Source organism: Falco naumanni, chromosome 1, assembly GCF_017639655.2.
Source record: "Falco naumanni isolate bFalNau1 chromosome 1, bFalNau1.pat, whole genome shotgun sequence".
Classification (NCBI taxonomy): Eukaryota; Metazoa; Chordata; class Aves; order Falconiformes; family Falconidae; genus Falco; species Falco naumanni.
Window position 1 is genome coordinate 70,977,462 of NC_054054.1, and position 23,808 is coordinate 71,001,269.

General features: G+C 40.1%; 1 protein-coding gene across 1 annotated transcript in view; it reads left to right on the top strand.

The window, feature by feature from the left end:
* The first annotated feature begins 3,823 nt into the window (after positions 1–3,823).
* Positions 3,824–23,808, top strand: part of EMCN (endomucin) — a 55,458-nt gene continuing 35,473 nt past the window's right edge. The window contains exons 1-2 of the mRNA XM_040598705.1: positions 3,824–4,067; positions 21,325–21,393. Of these exons, the coding sequence (XP_040454639.1) occupies positions 4,007–4,067; positions 21,325–21,393 (130 nt within the window). The 5' untranslated portion in view covers positions 3,824–4,006. The remainder of the gene's footprint in view (positions 4,068–21,324; positions 21,394–23,808) is intronic.

The following is a 23,808-nucleotide window of genomic DNA, read 5'->3' on the forward strand; positions in this document are numbered from 1 at the left end:
TGTTATTGTGTGCAAAGGAATTTGGGCAGTGACATTTCTATTCCCTGAGATGTTCCAGTTCTTCCATAAAAAATTCAGAACAAAATAATCTACATTTTAAAATGTCCCTCAGCATGAATCTTCAGAGTAACTCCTATACGTATCTTGGTTTCATACTGTTATATTCAAGTTCTTTGGAGTTCTACTATATATTAAAATTTTAATGTATTGTAATAGCCTAAACCAAGTACTTTTAAGAACAATTTTGAAAATATCAGAAAGCATAATTAAGCAATGTATTTCTACATGATACAATTGCATTTTCAATGTAAATTTACCCTGCTTAAGGGAGTATAACCAAATGTACAGGTAAGTCATAGGTAATTTCTGATAAAATATCACTTTAGATATATTTGCTGAAATACAGATGTAGCAAAGCAATAAGAGTTTGAGTCTTGTCTGCCTTTTTCCTATCATGCTGCTATAAAAGTGAAAATAAGCATCAGTGGAAGGGATAGCAGGCACCAATGGGAAAGGCCAGCAGATTTAGTCAGTGTGTTTTTCTTCACTTCAGTAAATCATCAAAGACTCTGGATCTTTTGTATCTTTTTATTTTTGCTTTTGTGAAGGCTGATGAATTTACTCTTTGCATGCACATTTGAAACTGCCAGTAGCCCACAGCAAGACAGCATAGCTGTCCATATTATTTCCTGTTTTTTGCAGTGGTGCTTCAACCATATTGAATGATATGTAAAATTTTTACATTCTCTAAATCTGAAAAGGATTATTTGAACCTCACAGGAGAACTGTGCATAAAAGGGCAATGTTTTAGTCCAAGCAATGTGAACTAAGAAAGAATCTATAAATATAGCCTAAGACTAATAAATCTGTAACTGCAAATCCACCGTGGCAGGTAAAGGGTTTCCTTTAATAATGAAATACCACACTGGCAAAAATAAATATATAACTCGGGCTACCCCAACCATTATTGGACTACAAAATAACAGTATTTTAAAACAGAGAGTCCTTTCATTCTCTAGAGTGCTCTTTGGTCATGTTTCAAGTTTTCTTCTGCAACTAGGAGGGCTAAAATCTTACTTGAAAAAATGTGGAAACTGAGACTGTCACACAGTCACTTGTTCTGGGGCTCGAAGTGAAACTCCAGATATTCCAGCACTGGCAGTAACACCACAGTTGGCAGCAGTACCGATGACCAAATTTCTCTTATAAAACAGAGCACATGTTGGCACTGAAGCTAAGTTTCTTGGTTTGAGGAAAGAAAGAACAACATTTATTCAATAAAGGAAAACTTATTTGCTGGTAGAGAGGAAAAGAGAAGATTTCTCTTCAGTAAACACATAGAGGAATAATCTTTTGCTACAAAGATCACTGGAAGCTTTTAAAAACTTAACTGATTTCTTTTTAAAGGGAAAAAAAAAATGTTTCCATTGACAGGAGTTGAGAAAATCTCTTTTCTGCAGCTCAGATACTCCAAGCCAGAAGCTACATCTCAGCTTTGGCCAGAGTTTCTCTTTGAGTGAATTACTTGAGCTGCTCCTCTTCTATTCCTATTATTCCTACTCTGCATGCTGCTGCTATTCATACCAAGTTTGATCTAGCAAAATTTAGCTGCCTTTGATGTTGATCTTAGTGAGCATCTCAGAGGGATACAGTTCTCCTGATGCTTCAGGGAGGCAGTAAGTTGCCTTAGGACTTTCTGAGGTACAACTTGAGTTGTATGACATGGTGTAAGGCAAAGACACTTGATCCTTTCTCTTTCCCTCCCAACCACTTCCATGAGGTTGGGGAGCTTTTTTCCACACTGGTACCTGTGATATGGGTAGCTACTGCAAGGCTGCAAAACTTTGTGCCCGTTCTGCCTTCAGTGAGTTGCAGATAAACACCACAGTCATCTTCAGCAGCAGCAGAACACTGAGGACTCCTTGTGATGATGCTGCTCGGATGAACAGCCCAGAACTGAATCAATATTCTGTTAGGCATTCAGATAGTTTCTCTGGGTCTCAAAAGCTAAGGAAGGGTTCCTGTCCTCAGGCCTCTTAGATTTTGCAGAGGTTTCATTTCAGTCAATAAAATAATCCTGAAAAAGGATACAGAAAGAAATATTAACACTTGAGGTGGTGGTTTGGCAATGCTGTAAATAAAAGGTTAGAGTCCCTCTTTTGCGAAACAGCATTAACCTGGGATGAATTCACTCCCTATGCTCATATTTATCTTTCTGCTTGAAGGCTTTCTGCTGCAAGTAGTTACTGCTTTTCTAGCCCATTCTAACTTTAGGTCCTATGTTGGCACAAAACTAGCATAAAAACAGAGCACTGATGCTAAGTCCCTGCCATATGCTTCGACCAACTTGACAAAAGTGTCATTGTGTGGCCCAGCTCTACTCTGAGTCAAGTTTGTATTACTTTGATGGTGAAAACAGTCTCAGTAAGGAGAACTTATATGTTGGCATCTCTCATGAATGCAAATACCTAAGTTTGTCCAAATGAAGAGCCAGAAATTCATTGTCTACCATCAGATTTCTGTTGAGCACCAGCTTCTGTCACCTGTGGTAGGCAGAGGATGTGTCATAGCATTAAGATGTAGAAATATAATTTCTTTAACTAAACAAAAGTTATTCCACCCATGATGTTGAGCTGCTACTGTTTTCCTCATTCCATAAATAAAACAGTGCTGTTGCTGGAAACACTGTGGCTTAGCTCCTAGGAGCTCCTGCATGTGAAGCCCTTCCAAAACTTCCCCTTATAGTGAGAAACAGTCATGAGGGAAAAAAAAATCTTGATTACTGCAATAAGTAAAGTTGAATATTTAATGAGTCAGGATGTTTGTGAGGTCAAGCTTTCCACCAAATTTTCCTAAAAGTTGTGAGAGAGGGAGATGAGCAAACATAGTGTAACGCATTCTCATTGTGGCTGAAATTTTGTGATTAATTGCCATCAGCTGCCTTGAATCGTTAAGGCACAGAGCACAAGAGTATTAAAATACCATGTTTTGGTAGCCTTTAGCTCTACAGCTGTGTTCAGGTTTCTTTCACAGAAGTCAGAGGAATGGCTGTGAGGAGGGGATCAAAATTTCCCAGATCAGCCTGTCCTGAGGAGAAGACAGCGATTCTGCCCTGGGTTATGAGATGACCCAGGTAACTGGCTCACTATGGGGAGTGTATTCCTACCTCATGGCACAGCAAGTACCTACACAGAAGAATAAAAAAAACTTTCCATTACTAATGGAGCAAACACACTCAAAGCTAGTTGCAACTTTTCAAATTAAAAAAAAAAACAAACACATAATACTACCATTTTTTATTTAAAGAAAAAACCCACATAATCCAGCCCTAACTCTGTGGAGACCAGAGCCTCTCCCTGCTGGGGGCACCTTGCAGGCGTCACTTCCTCGCCTAGTGCTGGTGGCCCCTCACATCCTCTCTGTGGCAGGATGGCAGCTCTCTCTCTCTGGGAAGCACTCTGCCTTTAATGTGAAGCAACTGTAATTTTCACTAAGGCCACTTTGCGCAACACAAAGAAGAGCCAGGTGAGGGCTCCGATTTCTTGTTTTGCTCCTCCATTCCTGGCTGTGTTATCCCCTCACCCCCTACCTGGGCTCCCTCACTACTCATAAATGTCCCCTTTAGAAGGATCCCCAGCTACAGTATGAAAGTTGGTGATGTATAGCACATTCTAAAGAACGATTTGCCTCAGTTCAAAAATCTTCCTGACCTCGAGGCTGAAGAAGAACAAAATAATGCATTAACAAAAACATGGTTCACTGCCAAAGAAAAGGAGTTCCTGTAAGGACTGAAACAATAAATCTCCTCCGCACTGAACTCCCAGAGGGAGTATGTTGTGTTTCCTCCTGTTCTTTATCAAAGTCCCCAAAATAAGCAGGAATGGGCAGTGGCTAGGCACAGTCTCTACACACCTTTTTCCATGGAGTAATTAAGGCCTGCCTCAGTGAGAGAGCACTCCCTGCCCAGCTGTGTGAGGGAGAGCTGACAGCACCACCACCACCAAGCATGAAGCTCCTGGGGATTGCCTTCTTTTTCCTAGCCACACTCTGTGTTTGCACTGTGGGAGGTAAGCTCTTTGCCTTTTTTGGATAGACTTGTCATATCTGTGGGGTGTTTTGTGAGCAAAAGCTTAGCTGTCAGTACCTGGATGCCTTTTTTGCCCCCCCCCCCCCTTTTTTTTTCTTTTTTTTTCTTGGCAGTTCAGTGATTTAAAAACTGTGTTGGAGGAGGAGAAGGTACTAACTGGTAGTTGAGTTGTATGTATTCTGCGAAAAACTTTTTTGCCATTGTATTTTTGTGACAGCTCTCTTTCTAGGTGTCATGAAGCTCCTCAATCTGAAAGGAGTTAAAAGCAGAGGTATATTTACAAAGGTTTTCTGTTCTGTTTTTCTTCTTTAAAATAATGCATCTTTTGTAGAGATGGCTTTAAGGGGAGAATTGAAATGTCTGTCAGATTTGCAAATACTGCTCTTGCAAATCAATTCTATCCTGATGGATTTTCCTGGCACTATGCCAGTAATGAGTTTGACCAAGGGTGTCTTTCAGAAATTATTTTAGTTTTGCCCCCAAAGACATAGGAGCTTACAGCGGTTATTGAGTGTCAAATAATGAAGGATGCAAGCCTAGGGGTGATATTAGTTACTGAATACAGTATCTTTTAAAAATTATTCTCAAATGCACAGATTTAATCAAACTTTGTGGTGTTCATATGGTCACTGAACTGCTGTTTTCATTATTCTTCAGCTTTCATTATTCTATCAGGCCTTTAAAGTGGAATTAATTAGTAAAACCTGAAAGGGTGAAAGAAACTGCAACAAGGGCCAGAGTCTATTGTCACCTTTGTCAAAAGATACATTTGAAGTCCAGTCTTCTTTTTATCTGTACTTTCATTTGCTGGCCCTCTGGTGTGAATACTTATAACCAAAGCTTCTACAAATGCCTATAGATTGCCTGTAAGGGATTTTATGAATCAGAAGTTAAAAAATTGATAATACTGGATTAACTGATCTAAAGTTAATCAACTTTCACTCAGATTATGTGTTAAAAGTCTAGAAATCTCTTGTGGTGAAGCTCATGTTATTACTTGAGTTAACTGCTGTTAGGAAAAAAAAATCAATAAAGGAGATTAAAAATAAGATTGTGCCACAGAAATAACTGCTTTAAAATCTGTTAAGTAAGTAAAACCCCTGAAAGTCTGTGTTGAGGTACTATTTATTCTCTGTCTGCTACTCCTAGTATAAATAGTCTTCCTGTCATTGTTAAACCTTTAATTTCACAACTACTGAAAAGCAAAGTGGAGTTGGATCAAAAGAAGCATATTTAACACAACAGTCCATAAAGCTTATCAGAAAGCAACATGCAAAAGTGGGAGGAATTCTGTCAAATTTACACAATCCTTTCTTTAAAAAGGATTTTCCCTCCTCTGCGTGATATGAACGGGGCAGACCTGATGACAATGAATAAGCAAATTTTATATAGGATACATTCATTTGGAACAATTCTGGTTCTGTAAAAATATGTTTTTTAAAAAATGCTTTATTGCAAGGTAGACATGGTAGTGAAATCCTGTTGGTAAATTCACATTAGAAGATTAAGAATATGTGTGGGGAGATTTGCAGTATGTCTCTATCCACCCTGTCAAAGTACATCATCAGGTCAAGCTTCCTTTAGGCTAACCCATGCATCGACCTGTTACGACAGAAGCAGTTTTATTGTCTGTTATATGAGGCTGGACCAAAGTCTTTGGATTTCCCCTGTCTGTGATCTCAAAAGTGTCCTAGACATCTGGGCTGTAACAGCAGGATCTTATGACATGAAAAGAGGAATGGATGGTAAGGATGGTGGCATCAGTCTCCCTCATGCTCCATCTCCCTTTTTTGAACATTGGAGACAACAGCAAGGCATTTCTCCAGTTGCTCAGAAACATTTCTAGTATTTTAAAATTATGCTTAGTAAAATTTAGAAAAGGTCAAATCACACCCCAGCATTTTAATACTCCTCCTCCCAGGTTTTAGGGTAGTTTATCTTCAAAGCTTACCAAGACAAGTAATGTGTGGGCTTGCAGCCTCTTCACATAATACACATAAAATGCTTGTCTTTTTCTCTTTTGTAAATCATGCAGAAGTGGTCAAGGATGTTTCCACTGTGGTTAGTAAAGAATGCACCAAGTCTCCTGTGGGGCTTGCAAATTTCATGCCTTGTCTTCAGCCTGTGTGCTGCTGGTGCTTTCTTGGTAATTTTCTAATTCATCTTAGGATCTTGCATCCTCAGAAGTCCCTAATGTTTTGGTGGGATCCACCCTCTGTCAGCAAATTATAGAGGCTTGGTTATATAGAGATATGCAGGCTGATAGCATCCTGACAACTCGTCCTGCCTCTAGAGGCTTTTCTTAACCCTTTGAGAGCTAAATAACATGCTTAAAGCAGGAGTTCCTTTGTGCTCATCTCAGGGTGTTCAGTCCTCCTGGCATATTGTCCTTTATTCTTACCTGCTCCAAAATGTATCCCAAACGGAAATTCTTTCTGGGTTGGTTCATAGCATTTGCAACTTTAGACAACAGAATGGGTCAGACAATATATTGCCAAATGATAGGAATCAAATGTAAATGTTCTGAGTAATTATTTTTAAAATGTGTAAAGATGAAGTTTGTTCTTTTAAAATAAGAGGGCAGAGGAATTGACATGTGCTTATAATGTAAGTGCTTAGAGGTTACCTCTTCATGTGCCTTGGCCTTGTAATACTACATGGCTATGGCTATACACCATAGCAGATGTCCTCCACAAAGTGCTTGTAGCACACAACAGCTTCCTTCTTACTCAGACACCCAGGTTTCTTTCTTGCAGAAATGACAGCAGAAAAGAATGGCGTTGTGCTCTTTTTGGCATCAGTCTGGATGTGTTCAGGTTATTCACTCAAATATAAAAGCTGGAACGTATTGTCTTGTGTTGTAGACGTACAGTGAGTGGGTTTATTAACGTCTGATTAGTGACCCCTGTTGACAGCTAACAGTACCTTTCTCCAAGAGTGCTCTTGTCAAAATTTATGGCACTAGAAAAAAACTAAGGGTGTTTTTCATTTTGGAAAGGTAGGAGAAAATCTTGGTATTGAGAGCCTGGTACAAAAGCACTGAATCAATTTGGACCTGTTCCTTTACACAGTGGACCAACCCTAAATTACGTGCTTCCCAATCCCCCTGCTTCCCCATTAATGGGATGCTGTGGATCCTGGGACATCATCCCAGCCCTACAACACAGCAGATTAATCCCAGCTCCCAGGCTGATAGCTTGAGAACAGTTACACTAAACCAGGGCTCCTGTAGGGATCACATACATTTGCAGCCACCTGAACTCTGCTCTTGTTGATGTTAACCAGAGGAGATGGACAGCCTTTTCCTTTTCCATCTTCTGTGCTCTCAGCTCACAATCCTTCAAGTCTTTTTAAAAAATCATTTTTTAAATTAAATACTAACTAAACTGTTTTGAGCATGTTCTCCCCTCATTCTCGGTTAACATTTATGGCTGTGTCCTGGGAGACACCAGCAAAGCACAGGCTATCACAGTCAGATTGTTTGTCTCATCCCTGAAAATTTGAGAAATGTGAATAAACTTTAGATAACCAGCTGCTTTTTCATGACTTTAGATTACCTGAACTCAAACTTTCAATGTCTTGAGAGTTTGCCTGTTGTGAAAAATATGTTTGGGGTGTTTCGACTGTTCCTAGCACTTTGCAAGAGTAGCTTTCTCAAAAATCAAATTGTGGTGCTGGAGCTTACTGTAGCCTTCAATTGAGATTTTCTTTTCTTGCACAGATTCTTTTTCCTTCTTCACCCACCCCACCACCCCCCTGACACATTCCTCTCATTCATTAGACTTTTCTTATATTTGGCTGGTTTTGCCTGATGGATTTTAAAGGTGTATTTAAAACTGAACAGAAGAAAACTGCTTGTTCTAGCCCCAAACCCAAATGCAAGTTTACTGCATTTACTGAGGACAGAAGCAGATGGCTTGATACCTGCTTGATAAGGAGATTATGATTTGCAGCCAAAATAAATGGAAACTGAATTTGAAGGGCAAATTGCCTGCAGCATTTGGCTCCAAACCTGAGAATACATAATGCCATATAAAATGCCCAACAAATGGTTGTCTCTTCTGAAAATTTACCAGAATGTTTTGTCTTTTATTTAGGTGTCTCTTTTATTCAGATTGAAACCTAAAGTTCTTATTAGTCTTTACTCCTCTATAAATTAGGAAAAAAGATCTGCTAGGGCTTATGTTTTGGTTTGGTTTTGTGGGTTTCTCCTAGATAGGAAAGGACCTTGAATTTTGTCTTCAATTGTTTATACAGCTGAGTCCTATGTAAAAAACCTGCAAAAATACAAATTAAAAATAATCTTTAAGAAACTCTTAACCTGGGGAAGGAATTCTTTTTAACTGGTACCATTCAGTAGCCAGGCTAAGTTCACAGTCTAAAGATGAGTAAGGCCCCACAGTAAAATCACATGGTAAAGTTTTTTACTCCTTATTACTTGTGTTCCTCATTAAGGAGGGCTGGGGTGTAGTTTGTGTTTTTTGGTGACACAACTCAAGGAAGACCCTTTATTGGTTTTATTTTGCAGTTCTCTAAACAGAGAGACAATGTTGGATTTGTGTGAGTAACAGCTGTTATTTCCAAATACAAGTCAAGAATTAAGGACTTGGCTCCCCTAGAAGATAAACATTTACTTTTGATTTCAGCTAACATTCTGAAAATAGGTGTCCCAAATTTAAACAGCAGAGTCAAAACCTTGAGTCACACCATGTTCTGCCATGCAAGCCACTGTCATTTTCCCAGCACCTGATCTGGGTAGCAATACCTTGGCATTCATCTCATGAAAGTGGATCTTTGGATGCCCTAACAGCAGCACGCTGTATCTGCAACAGGAAAAGTAGTTTGACACAATTTAATATGATGCTAGCTCTGTGATGTTCCTTCTGAACCTTCCTCCCATGTGAGAAAGCTGTGCTCTGATGATCGCTTGCTGATATAATCTGCTGGGCTATTGTCCCCTTGCAGGAGAGGTAGGAAGGGGATAGGAAGCTCTCTGATGCCACCTGCATGTGTACTAGAGGCTGGTCTGGAGTCATTCAAATTATTTACAAATAATTATTTTTCCTGGCAGCCAGGCTGGACGACAGCCCCTTTCAGGCCAGACTAACTAGCTAATGCTCCAAAGGTTACATTTCAAACTAGCAATAGGGCAAGCATTTTTGACCGCTTTTATGTGGAAAGTGGATGCTTGCCTGACTTTTTTACAGGTGCAAATCCTAGCCTATTTATCAAGAGAGTATTTTTATAACAATTTTTAATCTCTCTTTCCACTGGCAGTAACGTGCTCCTCGGTGTTAGCTGCATGTTGTAGATAGCAACGTATCTCAGGTTGCTGAAACCACAGAGCACATGGCACATAGTTTTGCATCATATTTATCTAGTCTAACCTTTCTGCCTTGCCTTATCACTGTAACAAAATTACACATTTTTCTGGGATGGGAGCAATACACCAGCCTTGCTGTATGAATATTTCTGCAAGATATGTAATCATTCTAAGAAGCACATTCATTTTGTCTTAGTACTGTAATTTCTCAGTGTGGTACTTGGTTTGAGGAGTGTCAGTGTAATTAAAACTTTAGGGTTAAATCAATTAAATCCCTGATTACATTAATGAGACATTTATGCTTCCTGCAGATTTCTTTTTTCATAGTCTTTATTAGGAGATTAATATTGTATTTGGGCTTGACAGGTTTGGCTATTGAGGCAACAACTGATCAGAATGGCAAAAGCTTTGGATTAGTCTGAGGAAAAGAGTGCCAGGAGATTTACTAACCTTCCTGTCCAAGGATTTGCATTATTTTCTACTGTAAAATACCTTCCTTACTTGTTGAGGCATGTTTTCATTGCAAGATAATTATTCAAAGTGATCAAAGCCCCATTTATTGCTTCATTTTTTACCAGTTTTCCTACTTTTTAGCATGTTCAACATTGAGTCTAGGCTTTTACTTGAAATACAGTATTGATAACCTTCTAAATGTTTAATGTGTGTGGTGCTGTCTATCCCAGTCTGAGCATAGTCTGAAATCACCTTTCTTTGACAGATGAATTACCCCTCCTCATCTCAGCATGGGTGTTATATCATAGCAATATAGGTGATGTAAATATCAATGTTTGCAAACTCATTCAAAGGCTGTGGAAGCAAAACTATCACCAAACATTGTTAGGTGAAATGGCAAAAATGTTAAGGATTGCTCTGGCAAGAAATGAGAAATTCAAATATTTTCACTCCCAAATGCCCCATGTCATGTTAGGTAGAGAGGGGCAGCTTTGGACATGATGCATGGCTAATGCTTCTACTGCCATTCCAAGTCCCCAAAAGCCAAAATGTGGGCTTCCCCCACCCCCAGAATTAGACTCTCTGAAAATCCTATGAAGTTGTCCAAACCTCATTTACCCTTGACTCCTACAGACAGTCATAAAGGCAGAAGTCTGTGACATGTCAAAAGAAATATCTGGGGACCACATACAATTTGATTGTAGTTACTCATTTCATAACCAACCACAGGATGATTAAAATCTTTTTCTGAAAACTACTGAATTCTTTGAATTATGGAGCTTTCTGAACTTACTATGGAGTTTGTCTGCTTTGCCACAAAACACATAGGTCTTAGAAACTGTAGCCAACAACAAAAGCTGGCTGCCCAGAAAGGTTATTACAGTAGAGCAGCTTTGAGTTCTCTCTAGGAAGTTTGTTTCTTATAAAAGCAGTGTGTTAGTATATTTACTGTGGTTCAGGAGAGAGCAAGTGTATTTACCAGACTGTTGGGTTTCAATTGCAACAACTCACTAGAGTAGTTTCCAAGGTGTAACAAGAGGAAAAACTTAATGAGAAGTCTATGTCAAATAACCCAATCCCTCAAATGTGCCAATGACAGCAAGGGAAGGACACAGCACAGGTATTAGAGGCAAAAACCTCCTGGTCTAGGACTGCACATTTTATCCTGTCTAGTTCAAATGGCTTCAGAAGAATCCAATATTTCCCTCTGCATGCCATTCCCCATGCTAATGGAGTCATGTAGCTAGTGTGTCTTAAGTGCTGTTGAATTTAGGTGAACTAGTGGACAATTTATCTTACTGGCTTGGTGACTCTTGCAGTGCACTGTCTGCTCACTCTTTAATTGCTGTCACCTTGCGTTTCCACAAACTGCCAGAAAATACTATTTTCAGGTGCGAAATGTAAAATGGGGATTGGTTATTTATAGAAGAAATGGCCAAGGGGTAAGATGATCAGAAGGGTTTAAGTAGGAATGGAACAACTCATTCACAATAGTTGTAATTGTCATGGGGAATAAAACTATGCTAATTGCCAATAAAAGTACAAGTGATGTCTATAGCTGTTCATCGACATGAGATATCAGCGCCAGGCTCACCATGACTTCCTAGTGCAATGTCTGGGACCCAGGGTTTTGACAAGCCTGAGCATCTGACTATGGTCCACTTTCTGCTCCACTAGGAATGTGGTTATCGGTGTAGGTGCTGGCATGGCTATCGCACTGCTCTTTGGTAGTGTAGGTCCTCAGTGCCGACTCTCTGCTTCAAGTGCTCTCCTAATATTAACTTCGGTTTTTTAATAGGAATACTTTGGAATATGAAGCATGTGAGAAAAGCATTTCAGTTTCACATCTGAGCTTAGCAGTTGTATCAGATTGGTAGGAATTAAAAATAACGTGAGTATTCAATCAGCTTGGCAAGATACTCACAGCTTTATGACCTGTATGGGCCAGTTACAGAAATCAGGTATTTTCAGAATATATCCTTCATCCTTGCATATAACATAACTCCAGTGAGACCGTACTCCACTTGGGGCTTGCAAAGCCCAATTTGGGCTTTCCATTTGGGATATCCTGTACCATTTTAACCTTTGTTCTAGGCAGTGTGGGAAAGATGAAGAGGGACTCAACCAAGCATGGAATTACATTAATTGTAGAAGTAATTTGCAGTGTTTTCACAGAAGTTTTCTGACAGGAACAGGGTTTTGGTGCTCCAGAGGCTTTTAAAGCTTTGTCAGGAACAGAGTGGCATGGGCGGGTGTGGCTGAAATGGGTGTCTAGGCTATTCCCGGATGTGCTAAAAATAAATACATCATAGCAGACACTGCAGTGACCCTTTCCTGAATTATACAATTAGTCATGTTGCTGGAGATGCATTTGGATCACAAACATAGCACAAAAGAACTATGATTTTACTAACTGCTGCAGCACGTTGCGAAAGAGAACTACCGATTGACCTGGGCTCAGCTTCCCCTCTGGCCATTATATATCTGCCCTACCCAAATGCACTCTTTCCTGGGAAACAAAAATAGGCTTGCAAATAGCATGGTAAGGAAAAAGCATCATTACTCAGGGAAGGATGCATTTTTCTCTGTGCCTTCTGGGTGGGGGTGACTTATACCAATGCTTCTGTTCTTTCTTTTTGCAGGGGAAGGGGCTCTCTTTCCTCTTCTGTTCAGCAATGCACAATATGTAAAAAGCTCTTTCTGTATAAAACTGCACCCATTAAAGACATTTTTCAAATTGATTTATCATGGCTAACACAAGGGGGGTGTGTTAGTTTATTTTTCATACTATAAAATAGCCATTAGTAACTCCTACCTTTTATTTTACACACAGACAGACAAATACATCACCAAAGGGTGACAATCCAGGTTTAGCTAGCTTTAAAGGGTTTAATTAAAACCTATTTACTAGGTTTAACAGGTTTAAATAGAGAAGTGCAGAGCTTGGAGCCTTTGTCCAAGGCAGGCTGGAGTGCTGATGAGCATGCTGAGCACATCTATTATTTTATAGAGTGCAAACACTGTGCTCATCCCTCTGTAGTACACAGTAATAAAGACATCCACCAAGCTTCACATAGGAGCAGAAAGTGCACTGAGAAAGCTGGTGATTTAAAAGCTCTTGGTAGAGATTTTGCATTTCTTCTGAGTTGATAAACAAAACCATGAAACTGGCTGCTAAGTGCCCAGATTTCTATGTCCACATATGCAGAGGGGCAAAGCATGCTGTGCTTGCATTATTTCAGATAATCAATAAAACACAGGGGCACTCATCCAACCCTTCTCATTACCATTTTTGTTGAGGGGGAGCCTTCAACAGCCTACAGCCATGTTAGCTGAGGCCAGTCCTTGGCAGCTGCTTTTTCAGCCTGTGTGGTGGCTCCCTGTTTGCTGGGTGTTTTGACCAGGTTTTATTGGAAGCAGTGCTGTTTGCTTGGGGAATTAGTAATTCCTACCAGCTGCCTGCTAGTGCTTGGTGTTGGGTCATGGTAGCTGCATGCGTGGGTGAGCAGGAGGAGCACTGGGACAGTGCTTCCTACCTTCTCCCATTCCCTGCTGGGGAAATTGCAACCCCTACCTCCCTTTCCTTCCTCTCCTCAGCTCTTGCTGTCGGGTGCCTCCCGCCTACCTGGTTTGCATTTCCTCTGCAGAACCCAAGTCCCACGTTGCCCCAGTTGCTGCTGTTTGTTCCTAGGCCACACAGAAGCAGCCCTGTCCCTGTCTCCCTTTGCAGCTTTGCATTTATGGTCTTCCCTAACACCCTCCTCTCTTTCCTGTTTTCAGGTGCTTTTGCTTTCTGCAGGGAGGGTGCTATGCCCTTCTGGCCCAGGAGCTTCTCCCTCCTGCCTTGGTGTCTTTCCCCATGCTCTTGCCCATGCTTCTTCCCACTCTTTTAGAGCAGATTGTCTCTGTTCTGTGACACCAATCTGCAAACCAGGACCAGGAGCTACAGCGCAGAGGTAGAAAGTTGAACTTAAATGTAAGATCTCAACATGTTGGATTTGTATAGTATGTTTTCAGTTTGCTGCTAAAGAGGCGTGACTGAAAGGAAGGTAACAGCTTGGCAAATGGGAGGTAGTTTCCCACTTCCCTAGGCAGCGGGAGTCACAGGCTTCCAGCTGGTTGACATCAGGTGGCGAAGAATGTGGCCTCTCTCCCTGCCTTATGGTTTTTAGCATTACCTGTTTCTGACTACATCTTACAGGGGTTCACCTTAAACATGACCAATGTAGCTTTGTTCAGGATCAACACAGTCCTTCCAGTTGCCATTGTAAGATATTCACAGCGGAGAAAATCCTGAGTAGAAAAATGGCTTATGTTGCAGAAGGCTGCATTAAGAGCATTTGCAGAAGTGCAAGAGCATTGTGAGACCAGGCTGGAAAAACAATTTGAAATTCTGACTTGTGATGATATTGCAGTCGTGGTGATTCAGCATGGGACTGTTATTAGGCATGCACTTTCCTTTCACCAAGTGCTGTCACAGAATAAACAGTTGTGTGCAGATACTATTACAAATACATCTGAATGCATGTGTGAGGCATGCCATGCCTTGTGTATTGCTTTAGTACACCGAAGAAATATGAAGACAAGAAGGTTGTGTACTTTTTTTGAGTGTGCTTGGAGTTCATGAAGTTTGCAAATGGCTTTGTTTAATTTAACATCCTTTACTATACATTGTTATCAGCTCCAGCTGATGTAATTCACTGAATTACATCAGAACCTTGGTTCCCACTTAAAATACAGCTGCTCTGACCATACAGGGAAGATTCAAAGTGTGAGCCCTTAAATATTAAATGTACTAGAACAAGTATTACTTCTATGAAACTAATACTTTCAGAACAAAATATCTGCAGGTTTTTAATATTTTTATTTTTGAAAAATTCTGGAATGTTCATAGATTTTGTATTTGTGATCTTAAGGGTTTTGAATAGGAAGAAAAGAGCTGATGGTTTTGAACAATACTATTAAAATTGCACTTAAGCCTCTTCTAACAGTACATCCCAAATGGAATTTTTTGTGATCTGGAAGCATCTATAATTTTTTACAGTGCTTGCTGGCTTTCTAAATAATTTGCATAGTATGGGTTAGTCATTTTTAGCCAACCAGTGGCTAAACTATGAACACAACACTTTTTTAATTTTTGGGTGGTTTTATATCACGATTTCAGTCTTAACAAAATACTTCAGATGAAGCTGAAAGTACTACAGGGACCGCTGTTCTTAAGATTTATCAAAGTACTGTAGATATATCCCTGTGCTCTTAGAAACATGCCTGTCTTGAACTTGCAGATTTCCTGGCAATACATTTCTCTTGGTATTAGGTAGCTCTTATTTGTACGTGTGTATGTGTGGAAGCTATATGTAGTAAAAATAAAATAAACTGCAGAAAAGCAGAGGGAGGACTGAAATAACAACAGTCATCTAAAATTAATCCCATTCCTTGCTGTGTCCTACGTTACAGCTTTCTGCAGTATTTTCAGAAGGTTGATTCTGCACTGAACACATGCTCCAGACAAAGCAAAATATTGAGAAAGCAGAGATCAGTTGGAAATGCAGACTTTGCAGGTTGTATCCATATTTTTAATCTAGAAGATCCAAATGACAAAAACTGCAGAAACAGTTGAGATCTTGACCTGCAAATATCTCTGTTTCTTGCATAACTCCATTAATGCTAGAGTGGGGTGCCATTGTGTGTTGTGGTTTGTAGTCCTCTAGAAAATAAGAACACACTACTGTTCCTCTTTTACTGACTGGAAAATGGGACACAGGGAGTGTCTATATAGTAAAATGCATAGAAATACCCAAGCTGAACTGAATGAGGCAGATTAAGTTCCAGGAGCTCCATCTAAACTGATTAAACTCTGTTGTTCAACATAGCCATTCCAGGGAGGATGGAGCAATCTCTACTCTGCAGTCATAGCCATTTACTTTGTTTGTGATGATATATCCAAGACAGCTATAAACTGGCAAGCTCACACACTATTTATGGTAGCACAATACCTAGTGTGGATGCCACAGACATCCAGGAAGTCAGGTGGATCCTTGGAGAACTAGCCAGCACCGTATAGTTACAAACCACCCATAAGCATCAGTGGCAGCTACTTTAAAGCATCTTTGTATCTGTGTTAGCAGAATATTACCCTGAAGCTGTGCAGAAAACGGATCCTGGGTTTCCTGAACACTGCTTGTAGCACTCTGCCTTCTCCCCCTTGACTGGAAGTGCAACCTGGGCCTCTGCAAAACATTGCTGAGGAGGCAAGCCCAAGAGCACCTAAATGCTAAACCTCACCAGGTAGAAGGCCCGTGTAGAAGGCCTATCTCTATTTTCTTATCAGAAATTAAACCTTAAGTTTGATCCCTAAATTAATATGTTCAGGTGCACTTGAGTTCTGTTTGGAGGGCTTGAGTAGGGTTTGAGCAGCGCTTAAAACTTGCTTTTGTTCTCTGCATATGAAAGTGGTGTTTGTGCAAGACTGGTTGATGGGAGGTGAACCACTCATGTAGGCAAACCATAATTTTTTTTTTATTTTTTTTTGAGGATGTGTGAACATTTACACAAAAATGCATTACAAAAGAAAAAATAAATTTATCTCAAGGTTTAAGGTAGAAGGTCATGAACTGGGAAAGAAATATGGGTGAGGAATGAAAACAGAAATAAGAGAAGTGTAAGAACTACACTGAGCCTGAGGAAAGATCAGAAAGAATGAAGAGATGAAGCAGCAATAAATGAAAATGAAAGAGAAAACATAATAGACAACAGAGCTCCAAGGTAAGAGTAAACAGGTCGTGTATATTGTCAGCGAGCAGCTATTTATTGAGAACTCTGAGAATATCAGTACCAGCTTTTCTCACAAGGACAGCTATAACTTTCTCCAGAAAGGGCTAAATGTCAGATGAAGTGTACAGTCTTTCCACAGATACCACTGGAGGAGCTGTTACAGGAGGCTCTATCATGGTTGTGGGGGATGGCAGAATTCTCATTTGCTTCCTGGGAAAAGATCACTATTTCTGATGGTGTGGAAAGATAGAAATCAAGAAAGAAACTGACTTATCTGTGACTTGTGCACAATTGCAAAGGCCCAGAGTCACACAATCAAGCATAATGTAACATAATATACAATAACCAAACATAATATAACACCACCACCTGTACGTTCTGCTTTATAGCCTTGAAGCAGGGAATTAACACGTACAGGTTTCCTCAGGACACCTCTTTGGTAATTGTTCCCAGCTACAGCCTTTTGGGTATTGGTCTGGTTTTGAGTGAGAATATTTTACATCCTCATCAGGAAAATGGTTAAACACTAGCTTCTGACTGTTAACGCCATCAGCTTGACACAGGCCCTGGAAAACCTGCAAAGTTTCTAATCCAAATCTCCCTTGCCTGTTACATTTAGTTTCATCCTTGGTGGATATAAGGAGAAGTTTATTACTTTGTTGCAGCCCCTCACCTACTTGAGTACTGTTAATCATGCCTTCAATTAATCTTTCCCTCTCTGGGCTAGCAAATGCAATTTTTGCAGTCCTTCCTGAGAGGTCATTTTTTCCCTAGACTCCTGATGATTTTTATGGTTCTCCATTAACACCTGCTCCAGGCATACACCCCATTTTGAATGTCCCTCCAAAGCTGCACCAATTACTTCAGCTGTGGCCTAACCAGTGTTCAGCTGAATGGAGGGATTTTAATATGAACATATGCTCCTGTCTACCTAGCGCACGGTCAAGTGAAAAAATGTCAAACAGACCATTTTTTTCTGTATTCTCACTCACTATTCTGTGACTATTCTCACAGTCAGTATTTCTGTAATGATAGTGACTTTTCCATTAAAATAATTTCTTTTCAGAATCAGGTATTTATCACAAACTGGACAGCATTTAAATTCAGTAATTCATGTAATTAATATAATCAATACATATTTTTAACAATCTATTAATTTTTTAAAATGTTTTTGTTTTGACTTTTTGGCATTCGCTTTTTTATTAGCTGTTTCATGTGGTGTTTTAAACTTAGTGGTTTGTGCCCTGTAGTGTATAAACAGAATTGCTGATTTAACATCATGCAGACATTTCTGCTTTTTTTCTGTCTTGATTATAGCGATAACTGGCACCTAATTAACACAAGGTCAAACCCTGATTATCTTAGTCTTCCCAGTGTAAAGGTAAAGATAACGAGAGAGAGAGGGAAGAAATTGTGAGAGCTCCAAGCTCAGACCTTGGAGACAGAAGCCTGCATCAAAAGCTGTAGTTTGAGGACAGCTGTGGCCGTTGGTCAGCCCTGGCTGAATTCAGGGGCTACTTCTGAATTTTAAAAAAGAAAGTAGGTTCAGTGTTTCAGTTCATTCATTTTGAAATCATGTCTGAAGACCAGTTACAAATGATTGTACTGTTGTTTTAATTGTAGAATAAATTACCATTTAAATGCAAGCCAGAAAATACAGTAAAGGGAAATTCTATGAACTTAAAAGAAAAAAACTCAACAGTTACTCTTTTTTCGTTTGGGCCTTGTGGCCATGGATCAAACGTTTTTTGAGCACTTCTTAATTTCTTATTTTTCACTGACACTCTTACTGTCTTACTGTCTCTGGGCCTTCCTGCCCTTCCCCTCTCATCTTCTTCCTGTCCTATTATCTTTCTGCCAGTTTTTGTTATCTACTTTCAGACAGATTTTTTTTTTTCCCCTTTTGGATCTTACCACCACCACCCCTTTGTTCAGCCCAGTGTCACATCTGAGCACATTTTAGCTCTGTGCGTGTTCTGGAGACACAAGGGTGCTACATCACGGGTTACCCATGCTCTTTTGGCTGAGTATACTGCCAGCAAGCATGGCAAATGAGAGAGGTTTGTGTATGGGAGCAATTGCTGAGTAGATTTTGGCTACTCCCACGTCACAGTACATCAAGGTGCTCTCTTATCAAAGGGATCACGGCACCTAAACTTGCCAAAACCCAGGCAAGTGTAACTTTACTTGGTTGTCATTCATCTGAGCCTGCAGCCAACCTGACGTGAGCAGAAAAGTGAATCTTTCTGTCTGTTTGTCTAGCAACAGTCTCTAATGGGCCAGAATTATGTTCTCAATCATTTTTGATCTCTTGCTTTTATCCCCCATAGGATTCTACTTAGTCACAACTTAACACTGCAAATAAGAGCATAATAAGCCACCAGTTCTAGCACTTCTTTTAATCAACCAGTTCCCCCCAAAATCCTGGTGAGTTTTAAGCATTTTTGCATGTTGATTTCAACTTGTTTTTAAAGTAGACTTAATTATCCATCATTTTAAGAAAACAATTAATTCATAAACACTATTCTACTCTGCTAATCAAATTTACCTTAGTTTATCTCTAGTCTGTGATAAAATCAGCAAATTGTGAATCATAACAAAAGTGTGACTTAAATTCTCATTTTTTTTAGCTTTAAGAAAACTTCAGCCTGTCAACATGGTTATTAAATGGAGTGCCTTTAAAGGATGAATTATCTAAGTATTGCAATGGGCTTTCCAGAAAGTCATGCGGAGTTAGGGGAAGAGTGAGTTAGGGAATGAGCTAATTGGCCAGCTAGTGCATTCAGCTGGTGTTACAGTCATGGTAGTTACTGGGAGATGTTATAACAAACCATATGAAATGTAGGCACTGTTGAAAAAACATTCTGTTTTAGTGCTGTGGCCTTGTGGCATGGGGAATTACAGGAGCTTTGTCAGCAGCTCATAATGAGAATGAAGAGATGGAAAAATGCTTGTTATTTAGGGAAACAAGACCGCTTTTTCGTCTATTTGGATACGATTTGTTTTCAGAGTATTTCAAGTGTGGGTTATAAAGCATTATTCTGACTGGTTAACTACATGGCAGGAAAACCGGTAGTTTAAGGGGGCTGTGCAGAGCTTGACTGTATTCACATATCCTTGGGGGGTAGGGCTGGGGCAGCAGGAGGCACGTAGGGAACTGGTTTAATTTGATATGGGATATGCCCATATCAAACTGGGCCATCATGTGCTCTGACAAGGCATTATGAAGGCAGCAGCATACTTAGAGAGGATACCAAGAAAGTGGGACTCACTGGGAAGAGGCAACATCCCAACTAAGACTCATTACAAATGCACAGGTGCCAAGAAGGCTGATAACACCTTACACTGCTTGAAAAGGAGGTAAGGGTTCATCTGACTAGACTTTAATATGTGCCTGCAGAGCTCCTGCAATTACATTATGTATTTTTTTTTCCCAGGTTAGATCTGTGACTCTGGCAGGCCTCGGGTGGTGCTCGTGAAATGTTAATCAGAGCGCAGCATGCTGAGCAAAGGGAACAAAGCTGACTGTTCTGCCCTGTATCCAAAAAAAAAGAGAGAATGCCAGGAGATATTACCATGATTGGAGTCACACAAGAATAGTGACATGCTGTCCTGACTCAGTTTTGCGATGTCTGTGTTAAAGCATGTTAATGCAGCATGACAGAACATCACACTCCAGACCTGAAAGCACTGGAGGATTAGTTTGTGCTATTTTGCTCTCCCATTCAGTCACAGAGCTGATCTCTTCCTTCCCAAATGTGCCCATCCTTGTCTCACAGCAGTGTAAAATGATTGAGAAATGCCACTGTTTCTGACTCAATGTCAGTTTTTCACCCCCTTCCTCACACCCCTAACTAAAACATTAGTAGAAAAATACAAAGACTGAAAATCTTATTTGAAGCCAAAATTCTAGTTGAGTTACACTGTTACAACTTTTCAGCATAGGGAGAAGATACAGAAATTAATTTACTTTAGGTCTGGTGGGAGTTTTTTTGGATGCTTTGTAACACTGGAGACTTTCACCTCTATCTTGACCTAGAATTTTTAAGACTGGCATCATTTATTGCAGTAAACTCCCAGCAGCTGGAACACTGCCTTGAGGGAAATAGGGAAAGTCAGTCATTACTCAACCTGGTGCTTCCCCACCCATGTTCTGTGAATCCTCTTCTTCTCCTCACATACAGGGATTAGGTTGATGCTGAAAACCCCTCCTGAATTGTTTGTACTAGCCAGGAAGCTAGTACAATTTTGTTCCTCAAAGGCAGGGAAATAGGTGCTTACTCCTGCAGTCAGTTATTTTAGTTAATCCTCCACCCTGAAGACCCAGAGCAGCTGTGGTTGTACTCAGGGAGAGGAGGAGCTAGAAAAAATACCTGTAATTGCCTCAGGGTTTTTTTCCAAATTACTCTTACAGACACTAATACCTGTTGGAAAATGACCCACAGTCCAAGGGATGATACTGTAGCAGATGTTCCCTATTACAGCAGTGAGGGAAAAGCTAAGAGATTTAGGATACAGCTTGAAAAGATTGCTAGAAGAGTTACATGATTTGGTTGCTTTGCTAATAGGCTTCTGAACTTGATTTTCCAGGAAGGTCCATGCTGCTTTCTGCCTTATATGCTTATGTAGTGCTAAATAGATCTGGAAGGTGGCTGAAGTAATGAGATTCTTTCTGTGTTTATTTCAGAAGACAGTAGTCCAGCCAGTACCACCGTCAATGCAACCGTTTTTGCATCAGCATCAACATCAATATCTGGTAAGAGTTCAAATTCACTGTTATGTGGTATTCTGAAGCTCCTATTGCCTTTTTACCTTTCAGCTTTTCCAGGTGCTGGGAGAAATTAGGTGAATTAATTCATGTAAGGTGATCATAGAGCAATGTATTTCCCTGGGCCTCTTATAAAACTCTGTTGATAAGAAAGAATTGAGAGGTCTTAGTAAGGAGAGAGTTAATTTGAGCAGGCTGTATTTTTTGTTTCAAGTGAAAAAGGCTGAAATTCTGTGAGTTCCTGTGCTCTCAAGGAGTGGTCCAGGCTTGATCAGATATTAACAAATTAGCTAAGACTCATAGTTCAAGGATTGTCAGATTAAGAATAATTTGGGAAACAGCACCAGTTAAGGGCTATGGCAGCAGGGAATAGCTGACATGATGGGTGTAGAGTGATGGAAGAGGACGCGAACTTTGATAGTAAAGAATTACACAATATATGTCAATGTTGGGTCTCAGTTAATAGGAGACAATACATGTGTATAAAGCTGTCGTTTGCAAAAATGCTACTGATAACTTCTGAAGCTATTATTATTATTATGAAGCAGATAACTGAAGCTATTATTATCAAGATTCACTTTTGGAGACAAGGTGGTGGCACCAGTGCCTTCACTTTCAAAAACTACATTCCTTTTCTCTTTTGTTTGTGATTGTTTTAACTAGATCAAACTTAAAGTCCTAAAACTATGAAGACTTAAAAGAGAAAATACCTGCTTCAGATGGTAAAAGCCTGTGATTCTGGTTTACATCTTCAACTGACCCATTCAGTTCTCTTTATTCTGTAGCTTTGTAGCTATGAAAAATCAATACTGACCATATTTCATTCATGTGAGCTAAACAACCTCTCCTTCGTTAGCCTGAATATTGAAGACTGTTGCATTTAATAAGTGATGGATGTGAGAGAAGAAAATTTGGACACAGGATTCTATTTTTTGATAACTAGAGATGCTAATGAGTCTGGTTTGGAGCTGAAAGAACTGAGATGAATATGATGTATACACTTGAATTGCTAATAATGGAGGTGAATAAGATGCAGCCAGGTGAAATATGCATATGTTATGTTTATTACAGCAGAATAATTAGTCCTTTTCAAATTGTATTGCAGTTCTTTTATGTTTCAAAACCCCTGATGTTCATGGCTGTTTCAATAACATTTCATAAAGGCTCAACACCTCACAGTGAATGAGCTCTTGCAACGTTTCACTGAAATTTCTCTTGCAGCTTTTTGTCACAGAAGGGAAAGCAGTATTGTTATTTATGCCTATGAGAAAAGCATCAGAAGCCTGCTATGAGATTAAAGCACTTTGTGAGTGTGGAGCAAGCTCTGAACCATGCCCATTTTTTGAGGCAATGGTATTCTAGGTGAACAGCCAGCAAACTGAAAGTGGAGAAAGAAAGTCAAAGTTATTTTTTTATATGTGATGTGAATGCTGATGTGAACCCTGCATTAAGAAGTACTCAAGTCACATGAGAGAAAATGACGTCATGATCTGTTGCTATTCTTTCATATATCCCATCCATGAAAAGTGCTAGAAGAGGTAGTAGGACACATGTTGAATTGTTGTCAGGGATTTAAATGAACCTCTGTAGCTGATAGTAGCACCTTCTGTTAGTATTCAATTACAGAACTGAAAGCTGGGCTCTTAAAATTATTAGTTATATGGTTTTTAGCTCAGATTCCTCACCAGCAATTTGGCCAGTCTGTTCCCTTGAGCATGTGCCAGGGGTACATAGGACCTGCAGTATGCCATCCATGCACAGCAGGACGTGCTGATTTAAATCTTGCTATCGCCTTAGTGACGTTTGGGCAGCTCTGCTGCCCTCTTTCTGTACCAGCAGCCGCTGGAAGTGATCCCTAATGCCTGAGGGAGCCCTTTCCCCTCCCCTTGGCTTCCAGATCTCACCTCTCTGGAGGAGAGAACTACCAGGAGTCACCACAAAGGGCACCAAGTTCACCTTGGGGAATATCACTTGCTAGAGATTACTATTCATCTCATCCACAACATCCTAAACTCTGCTGCACACCTTGGAGGAAGGCCTGCTGGATGCTCTTTTTCCCCAGAAATCTGAGTGCAGAGGAAGAAGGTCTGGAAAAGCTAGCCAAAAAAGAAGACTCAACTGGGGCTCGAGGTGGACAGCAGAGAGAAGAGGAAAAAACTGCACAAAGACTAGTAGAGTCTCTCCTCTTTTGGGTCTTTACCTGTAATATGTAAGCTGTGTTCCTGTGTGTCACTCATGCCTCTTTCTGGGGAGTTAATATCTCTCCTTCTATTGAACAGGTATGCAGCAAAGTGCTGGTCAGCAGTTTAGTCCAGCAGCACAGTGAACCCATCCATCCATGCCAGGCCCCTTTCCCCGCACCTCTTTCCTTGAAGTCCATGTGAAGCATCTCTGTATAACTCC